Source organism: Gastrolobium bilobum, unplaced genomic scaffold (genome assembly GCF_033153095.1).
Source record: "Gastrolobium bilobum isolate Gb01-03AN ecotype WA unplaced genomic scaffold, APGP_CSIRO_Gbil_v1 utg20371, whole genome shotgun sequence".
Lineage (NCBI taxonomy): Eukaryota > Viridiplantae > Streptophyta > Magnoliopsida > Fabales > Fabaceae > Gastrolobium > Gastrolobium bilobum.
In genome coordinates this window covers 132743-143217 of record NW_026898065.1, presented here as the reverse complement: position 1 = coordinate 143217, position 10475 = coordinate 132743, and the positions used below count along the sequence as shown (strand labels likewise).

Here is a 10475-nt window from a genome sequence, read left to right as displayed (position 1 = left end):
TAAAAGACACAAAGTTGTGTCATTTTAAGTGAGAGAAAGAGATAAATCACGAGAGAAAGAATGAGTGAATTTTTTTTTTAAAGATATAGATATCACCTCCTTATGAAAATAAAAAATATATATAAAGTGTGTCACTTTAAATGACACATCCTTTTCCTTTGCAATTTGCATATGTGAAAGATTCAATTAATAAATCTTCATCGCAAATTCATTGCCATCAAGCATTTATGTTATTTATGGTTATTGTTTGTATTGCATTGATTGAGAGAAAAGGGGACAATGTCTTTAATACTGGAAAAGTGTCGGTTTTTGTAACCACCGGTGTTTTATTTTATTTTCTTTTGAAAGAAAAAAAAACTGTAGCCATTTCTCTCCATCAATGCATGAAAGGATGCATCGAATGGAATATGTTGTGGGAAACTTCATTTGAATTGGCGGTTTATGTTTTGTTTTTTTAACACCGATTTGCTTTTGAATATGAAAGTATGTTTAAATGGATACATTATATTTATAAATTTTTTGTTTATAAATTTTGACAAACTATGCCATGTATTATGGGTAGTACATGCTCAAATAAGATATACTACTCGAAATACATAATGTAGTTTATAAACAAAAAAATTATATATATTACTCTGCTCAATGTATATACAAAAAATATTTATGTAGTTAAGGATCGATCCTGTGACACCAAGACTTAGATACCATGTAAAGAACTAATTCAACCCAAAAGCTTAAGTTGGTGAATGAGGCTACTTTAATAGTTTTATATATCTCTAGCAGCAGTACATAGTGTAACTTTTGAAATCTAAATAAAAATAGAGTTTAGAACTGTCAAAATAGGTCAGCCCGACCTATTTAACCCTAGCTCATGTGAGTTAGGGCTAAAAAGCCCACAATGATATTGGGCCACATGGACTGAAATACTTAATCGAAATCCAAAAGGCATTAAAGGAAGAGCGAGAATAGCGATAACTAATCAAAACAACGAGGCAGAAAGAATTTGTGACTCTGCGTCAAGAACGAAAAATGAAGAATGTTTCTTTTCTTTTTTCTCAAAGTGAAAAGAATGAAATATACGTGGCCCTTGGGCCATTCCCAACCTAGCCCTCAAAATGAGAGGGCTTCAACGGGCTAGGACAACAATGGCCCTTTAGCAAAGAGAGCTAAATTTAATAGGGCTACTTGTGGGGCCTAATGCGCTGCCCCTAAGGCTAAAGGGTTTTTTGACAGCTTTACTAGAGTTCATTTTAAAGTTACATTATATACTACCTGTATTACATAATGTATAGATAATTTTTCTATTACAGACACACAGTGATGGAGCTCACTACTTATTAAAACAAAAAAAAAGATAACAATGTTGCTTCCAATGCGTCTGTAGGAGGGAAAAACACTCTCCAACAATAGAAAAGTTTTTTTCCCTTTATATATACCTCAAACATGTCTTTTATTATTAAGAATAAAGTTCTTTTGGATCTCTAACAAAAAATATGATCTCCACTCTCGTCCCTTACAAAAAAAAAATTTGATCCCTCTATAATTTCAGTTCTTTGAAAATGTGGTCCCTTAGAAATTCAATGAAGACTTAATTTAGTCCAAAAAAAGAATCGATATGAGTTTTTTTTTTGTAAGGGACGAAAGCTGAATCATATTTTTTGTCAAGGACCAAAAAAAACTTTAGTCTATTATTAAACTGTAATTTTGTCTGCAAAATTCAATAATTTAACCCAATAAGTCAGCAGTTACTTGAATCTCTTAACTCCGTTCAAAATAGGGGAGGGAGATTTTAAGATTAAAAAGTCATATTCTTTATATCAGTTGTTAATTTTTATTTATTTAATAATTACAATTTATTTAGTTATACCAATTAATAAATTATTAATTTCAAATAAATTATAATACTTCCCTTCAAAATATCTTATCTCACTTTCTCTTAATCAGATGTATGCATTCATTATTTTATAGGGAAATTTACGATGCATCTTAGGCCAAGTATGTCAGGGCCATTTCAAACATATACAGGGTTGGCATAGAACTGATCTAGTAAATTCTCTGCAATAGAAGGAACTAATTTGGCAATTTAGCGGGATAAACACGCATGACTTAAAAAAGCAAACCATGTAAAAGCTAACGACAGCTTAGTTGGTAACTGAACTTCTAAGAATTTATTTAAGAGAGTTCAAACTTTGTCTTAAATAATTTTTTAAAAAAAATTTGTGGATCATAGGACGTGTCTCTATATTGCGAAACTCAATACACGTGTTGTTCAAATAAGAAATATGCTTTGGAGCCATATTACAAGGACAAAGTGACAAAAAAAGGTTGAATGAAAAAACCTCCAAATTATATATGTAAAAAAAAAAAAAAAAACGAACCACGAATCTAACGAAGAAACAAAAATGGCGGTGCCATGTGTCTTAGTTTTTATAAAATAATAATAGTATTTATTGATTAACGTTTCAAACAATAATATTTAAAATTTATGATAAAATATAATAAAAGTTAATTATCAAAAATATAATGAATAATTTACAAAGTCTTCGTAAAGCAACTATCTTGCCTAATGGTTTAAATTTGTAAGTGAAGATTCATAAATAAATTTAATATTTCTATTAGATAGATATAATATATATAAAAAAACATTGATAGATCGATAACAAAAAAAAAAATCATTGATAGACCCTACGTTGCACCGACACCGACACGGGCATGTGACACAACACGATACGACACGCCGACACGTCAATTCTAAAAAATGTCATATTTCGACAGGTTATGACACGTTTTGATGTTAAATAATATTTTTAATATATATAATATAATTTATATTTAATACATAAAATAGTCCACAACAAGTCATATAACCAATCAAATATTCAAATTTCATAGCATAAATATAAAGCAAAAGTAATTTTTCATACCTTGTTAATTTTTATGTCAAATTCCATAATAGAAAAAGTTGACTTATAAATTAATTTTTTATTTTTAATTAATAAAAAAAATTAGACCTTAAAAAAAAAAAAACAAAAAACGTGTCGGATGCGTGTCGAAGCGTTGATCACATGTCGAAAAAAGTTGACCTCGTGTTGGAGCGTATTGAAGCGTTGACCGCGTGTCGGTGTCTGATACACAATTTTTTTTTGAAATCGTGTGTCCATGCATTATAGGATAGGCCATCACCTATAAACTTAAGTTATTGAGTTAAATTGTTTATTTTATCATGGTATTAGAGTTTATGTGATAGTGAAATCATGTGTTTAATTCTCTTCACCCCCACTTTCTAGTGATTAAGTAAAGCACAAGGTAGAACCAAAAAATTAGCCTATGCAATATCCATACTTCAGGTCCAAAAGGCTCTTGTGTGAGGAGTTTCTCAGAGAGATATGTGTTGAAATTGTTCTTTACAATTTCTCTCCAACATCCCTTTGCATGAAAGTCAATTGGACTTAAAGCATGAATATTGTATCATGCTCGTACTTATATTAACTTAATTTTACTATAAAGTGGATCAGTGTAAATCAAATTTGTGACTCCATAATCATGGAAGCTATAATAATAAGAGAAGTATCAATTTAACCTAAAATCTTAATTCAATACATAATGAGTCTTTTATGATTTTATATTATATCTTTCTAACATTCTTGTATACAATCATTTGGAAAAATAGGAATGGAGCAATCTTGTTTTCCTTGAAAAAAAAAATGAATAGTGTTAGATTAGAACTTAAACTACCTACCATACACCAAAAGTTTTTTTTAATAGCACGGGTGTACTGAACTCGATACTCTCTTTTTTCAAAATTAGCAAAATTGGATACCATTTCATTCTATAACTTTTTTAGTATTTCCCTTTGTGTCCTGAAAATTTTCCAATTTGGGGAGGAGTGTATGTACCCCGGTGGTATGGAAAAAGTGTCCCCAAATTAGCGAAATTATTTAAGAGCTACCGCCCCACTCACCACTCAACAATGTTGTGAAACCCGGCCCAATTCGAAACCCGACAAATCAGTTCGAGTCAAGCATCAGACGAGACATATATCAGACCTGGTCAAACCCGGCTAAACTCGGTGACCCGATCGGGTCATACATTTTTATAAAAACAAAAGACAAAAACAAAATAAAAACCATCTTGTATCATCTTGTCATAAAAAAGTGTAGAATTCATTTTAAATTTTTTTGTAATTTTATTTGCTAGTAGTATACTCTTCTACAATGACCTCCAATTTCAACTTCCAATATTAAAGTAATTTGCGGAACAATAAATTAAGAGAATGTGACATATGTCATTTCAATGTAGATGAGTTTGAAAAATATGAGTTCACAATGTCAGACCTTTTGAATGTCATTGAGAAATACGCTATGAGATTCCAAGTTACAATTTAAATTGATATAATAATAGCGTGCATTTTCATTATTTTTGTGCTTTATGAACTTGTAAATGTGTGATTGTGTAATTTTTTTAACTTATCTAGTAAACATTGTTTAACTCATTTTATATATGAAGAATATAATTAAATTTGTATGTTCATATATTTATATACAATGGCTCATATTACTAAAAAAAATTAAGCCGTTAGATACAAACGGAATCAATGGATAAGATTGATAGTGCAATTTACACTGGTGTAAAATGATCCTAACCCCCACACACACATATATATATTTATCGGGGTTAACCGGTCCAACCAGTGACCCAGTACTCTGACCGGGTCGATGCCTGAGTCGAGTTTAATAACACTTTTACTCAGTGGGACAAGCCAATCAAAATCCAACGGTGGCTATGACATATGTATGGAATAAAAAAGATTATTATTATTTTTGTTCAAGTGTCATCAAATGAATAGAAGGGCATATAGTATCATTGCATTGAAAGATCTCTCCCAAATTAGAATGTAAAAATAATAATTTCGTGACAATTTTATCTCTTATACACTCATAAAAACATGTGAGACTCATATTTTTTATTTCTCTCTTATTTTTACATAATCTCACATGGGTCCCATACACTTTTATGTATGTATAGGAAATAAAATTATCTCTTACAACATAAGAAATATTAATCCTATAAATAAGATGGAAATATAATTTCTCTTATTTCTTGAAATCAATTGTTTTATATAATACATAAAAAATGAATAAACTCATTTATTTATGTTATTCTTTATATATATATATATATATATATATATATATATATATATATATATATATATATTGTTGAATAAGATATCATCTTATACAATATAAAAATTTATATCCAAATAAGATAGAATGGACATAAGTAATGTACGCTGAAGTATTATTATTAGGAAAAAATTATTCTTATGCAATGTGAAAGTAATTTTATTTTTAATAGACTTATTAAAAACAGTGATACTCTTTTTTTAATTGGCTAGCCCAATCATATATATGTTTATAACATGATAAATCTTCCCTTATGTAATATGAAATTATATGAACTCTTACTATTATTGTTTTCATCATGATTTTCCTGGCTGGCATGCTCCCCAATCATGATAGTTTTACAAATTGGACACAAGTATCGAGAATACTGCACCGCTCCTCCATTGTGATGATAATTGCAATCTCTGCAACCCATCAGAGAGTTGTTTTCCACTTCATAAAGTTGACTTGAAAGCAAGAGAGAAAATAAAAAAGGGTTAAATGACGAGTACGGTGACAGCCAATGTTTGGACCCTGTGCCTCCATTTTTTTGTCATGTCCACTGCACACTATGAGCTGTACACAGACCATGTACGTGATGTGACTATATGTTTGGGATTTGTTCGGATTTGAATAACTTACAAATGTTTCAATTACTATCAAATGTTTCAATTACTATCAAATGTTTGAATTAATATTCTTAGTATCAAATATTTCAATTATTAATTCATTATCACTTTAATATAACTATATATTTTGAAAAATATATTATTATTATTTTTTTTAATTTTTTCTAGAGATTATCGGTTAAAAAATAAGATTCAACAATGAGAAAGTGATAATAAGTTAGTAGAAAAATATTTGATAGTAAAAATATCTTATTTCCTTATTAACATTATCAATTATATCTAAAGTTAATAAGTTCTACTTGAATAATGATAAATTTTATTACAATTATTTTAAACTTTTCATAACAAAATTATCATATTAATGATTAGCATGTGAAGATTCTTGTTCCCACAAACTACCTACTCAAAACAAATTCAATTTAATTTTCATTGTATGATTTGATTTTAACAATATCTTAATATAATTTAGTTTATAATTTTGAAGTTCGAATAAAACAATTAAAATTATATAGACTTTTTGTTTCGGAAGAATGACCATTTTGCAACACTTGGCAAAAAAATTTACTGCCACGCTAACAGTAAATTTTGCCAAAATGTCACGCTGCACCCTTAGTCGTCGTTGAAGAAGTCTGAAAATAATTAAGAGTTAAGATAAGATAATGCGAATTAGTTATATTTTCAGACTCTTTCAACGACGGCTAAGGATACAGCATGGTATTTTGACAAAATTTACTGTTGATGTGGCAGTCTGGTAATTTTTTTTTGCCAAATGTGACAAAATGGTCACTCTTCCTTTTGTTTCCTTTAATTTGGTTTTGTTCTGGCTCCTTTGGTTAAACATGGTTCGAGAAGTTGTACCCTTAACTCCCCCCCCCCCCCCCCCCCCCAATTTTACATTTCCATGTTTCTTATATAACTTGTATAATGGAAAATTATTGGTCATTTTAAAAATATATAATTTTATTTATTTAAATACATATAATTGTTTATTTTTTTATATTTTCTCTCATTCACTTATGCATTAAAATAATATAATTTTATTTAAAAAAACACAAAATTATGTTTTTTAAAATAATAAATATTTTTCTCTTGTATAAATATATTGTACGGATTATAATAAATGTTTTCACGACAAGAGATTGATATGAATTGAAAAAAAAAAACATTTACAATGAGATTAAACAAGGATAGACGATTCAATTTAATCTTTTGTGCAAGTTTTAGTCGTTTATTTGATTTCCAAATTTTGAAAATAAGCAAGAAAAATGATTTTCTCACATTATTTCCTTTTTATATTTATTACTCACACCTATTAATATAAAAAAACAAATTGTATTAAAAAGTATATTTTCATTTTATTATTTTGAAATATAATATGAAAATAAGTGGAAAAAGACGTACATAAATAACATTAATCCATTTGCAAATATTTAGCTCATATTTCAAACCAAATCCAATTAGATGATCAACACTCGCTTTAATTAGTGTGACAATTTTCAATATGATCCGCTTCGTATGATATATAAAATTTGTATTTGGGTTGATTTATTTTTAAATTCGTCTCGTGTTCATTTTGACAAAAATTGACACAAAAAATTTGTGTTATGTCACATATCATTCTGTAAACACGAAATTAACTTCTTTTAATCTTCTTACATATTATTTATGGGTTCGCTTTTTCTGCAGTTATTGCGGATAACTTATCTGCAGTAAGTCCAATACGATGTCGTTTTGAGCGAAAATCATGGTATTTTTGTAATTTTAATTTATTTCAGAGTTATAATAGTCTTTATATTTATAATTTTTTAAGATTTCAATACCAATACGACGTCGTTTTGAAAATAAATATAGATAAGTTATCTGCAATAACTGCAGAAATATTTTTTCCATTATTTATATTGTGTCATATTAAAACAATATTGATGAAAATAATATTCAATCCGCATAATAGATTATATACTTTGATATTTACAAATTATTTGTGTTACGTCTACTACCATAACAATTGACAAGCTTTGATATTAATATATTATTTAAGTTTTATTGTATTAATTCGTAAAACAAATTATATTGGTTATATTTCTCTTATATTATATAAGAGAAATAATTACATACATAAAAAAAATAATGGATCTCGTCTTTATTTTTTTACCTTTTCTTATCTATCGATTTTACTTGTAATTTTATTTTTATTACATGAGATAATTTTTTTTTACAATATAAGAAAATTAATATCAATTTTTTTGTATCTCATCTTACCTATAAATTTCACTTATAATTTTATTTTTATTATATAAGTAATTCTTTTAAAAAATTATTTCCCATAAAATATATTAATGTCAGAGTTCGATTCATTTTTAAAGTCATATGATATTTGTGTTAAGTATATTTGTATTCATGTTACACGAGTTGTTAACCTCAATCGACACCGACCCCAAATCTTGATCCAAATAATACTTTGACCGGTGAGTTTGATGTCGTCACATGATATGTCATGAATTCTGACACCTATAGTATGGGTTTGGTTCAAATTCTGAAAGGCAGGCCTTGTGTTCAGAAGCATAGATTAGTAGCAACACACACTCTTATGAGAACTAGATATGGTAATTTGGTAGACAAAAAATGTGTAGGCACGTGGGTGGAAGCTGTTTGAATCAGCTTAGGACACAGTGAGGTTTTATTTAGCCAGCCTAACACCTAAACCATTTCTTCTGGTACCGTACCCAACTTTTTCTTATCTCTCTCAACTTCTCATCTTTATATAACACATGATCTTGTAGTTGCTACTTGCTTGGATTAACACTCACTAGCTACCCCTTTACACCTCTTCCATCCTTTCTGGTCCCTGCTCCAGAAATGGCTTCCAAATCCATTCTTATTCTGTCCATTTTTCTCTTGGTAGCCACAAAGGTATACTTCTTTTATTCTACTTTCCACTCAACTCATCATTTGAAAATGAAAAAGAGTTTATTTTTCTTCATTTTATTATGTCCCTTTTTTTTAACTTGAATACCCCACCTTTATTTTTAATATCTTAATGTGCAGGTATTTTCATATGATGAAGATCTCAAGATAGTGGTATGTTTACACATACAAAATTTTCCTTTCCTTTTTTGTTTGATTCCCTTTTGGTATCTGAACATCCTTATTTAAAAGTTCATTTCTCTAACTATTGTCACTATCTGTATGATTTCTTTTTCGTTTTTCATTTATTTATTGACAGTGGAAACAGATTAACAACTCCATGTGGTTTTCTAGTCCTTTCTGTACAATAATGAACATGCTCATTTTTTCGCCTTCTGGTTTTCTTCATAATGCCTTCATATAGAAGAAAATTTAAAAACTAATGGGAGAACATTAAAGAGTATAGTTAAAAGTATAGCACACTAGATGCTGTTTTTCATTACTTTGTATTTTTAGTTAAATCTTCTCAAATTTTCCTACCTAAAGGAAAATTTATACTTGAGATAGATATGGAAGTTATGTTAAATCAATGATCCTAGAAACCCTTTTTTTATTTAATTATGGATAGAATTATCTTACATTTTGTATTTGTATATTCACAATTTCTCATTTTAATTTTGGCTCAGACAAATGTAAAAAAAGCCTTGAGTGTATGATTGTACTTTAGAAAAAATTCATTTTCATGTTATATAAAGCTACAAATTTGGCATTTGGTACACAGGTGAGTCCTTCAAATCCTCCATCACCGCCACTAGTGAAGGCACCAACTCTTCCACCACCGCCACCACCGGTGAAAGCATATCCTCATCCCCCAGTGAAGGCACCAACTCCACCACTACCACCTCCACAGGTGAAGGCACCTCCTCCTCCCCTAGTGAAAACACCTCCTTATCCCCCAGTGAAGGTACCACCACCACCAGTTAAGGCACCTACTCCACCAACACCAGTAGTGAAACCACCTGTTGTTTCAGCTCCACCACCTCCCATGGTTAAATCCAAGAAGGGTAAGTGGTTACTTTATAAAATTCCCTTATATTTAATGATTCATTTTATTTATATATAATGATTCTGATTTATTATATATATGAAAAATCAATGAATAAAATGTGGGGTAAGATTTCTTATATTTTTAAAAAATGTAGTACGATCTGATGAATTAAATAATAGTACTCATTTTTTTTATGGGCAGATTGCATTCCACTATGTGATTATAGGTGCCAAAATCACTCAAGGAAAAGAGTGTGCATGAGAGCATGCATGACCTGTTGTGACCGCTGCAAATGTGTGCCTCCAGGAACTTATGGTAACCGCGAAAAGTGTGGCAAGTGTTACACTGATATGTTGACTCATGGCAACAAATACAAGTGCCCATAGAAAACCTATCTAGTGCCTACTTAATTAAGCTTTTGTAGTAGTAATTAAGTTTGAATTATTTAATTATGTGGTTTGAATTTCTAGTGTATTCAATAACTGAGTAATCAGAAGTTAATTATACATGTTATTGTGTTATTCAATTAGTACAATACTGCTTGTGTTGTCTATGTGATCCTTGTGGTCCAGGAAGAGATTCATATAATTAATACAAGGATGTATTTGTTGTCTGAAATTGAGGACTACAGTCAATGTGAACATGACCTCGGTAAATTTGATTCTTTTTTTGGCACAACTTTCTGAGATCAAAAATATTTTTACTTTATTGCTTTTTCAAAGTCAAAAA

At 29.3% G+C, this 10475-nt stretch overlaps 1 protein-coding gene across 1 annotated transcript; it reads left to right on the top strand.

Moving 5' to 3' along the window:
• Window positions 1–8650: 8650 nt before the first annotated feature.
• On the top strand, window positions 8651–10132 carry LOC133312547 (gibberellin-regulated protein 14). Its single transcript, XM_061513764.1, has 4 exons — window positions 8651–8704; window positions 8840–8872; window positions 9480–9762; window positions 9948–10132. Exons 1-4 carry the CDS (start codon window positions 8651–8653, stop codon window positions 10130–10132), a joined length of 555 nt encoding a protein of 184 aa, XP_061369748.1.
• The last annotated feature ends 343 nt before the right edge of the window (window positions 10133–10475 follow it).

What these genes read in the sequence shown, in the direction of transcription:
- LOC133312547 (XM_061513764.1), top strand. Translation starts at nt 8,651, where the DNA reads ATGGCTTCCAAATCCATTCTTATTCTGTCCATTTTTCTCTTGGTAGCC. An exon ending in TTCTCTTGGTAGCCACAAAG is followed by an intron (nt 8,705 to 8,839) that starts GTATACTTCTTT and finishes CTTAATGTGCAG; the next exon opens with GTATTTTCATATGATGAAGA. An exon ending in CATGGTTAAATCCAAGAAGG is followed by an intron (nt 9,763 to 9,947) that starts GTAAGTGGTTAC and finishes TTTTATGGGCAG; the next exon opens with ATTGCATTCCACTATGTGAT.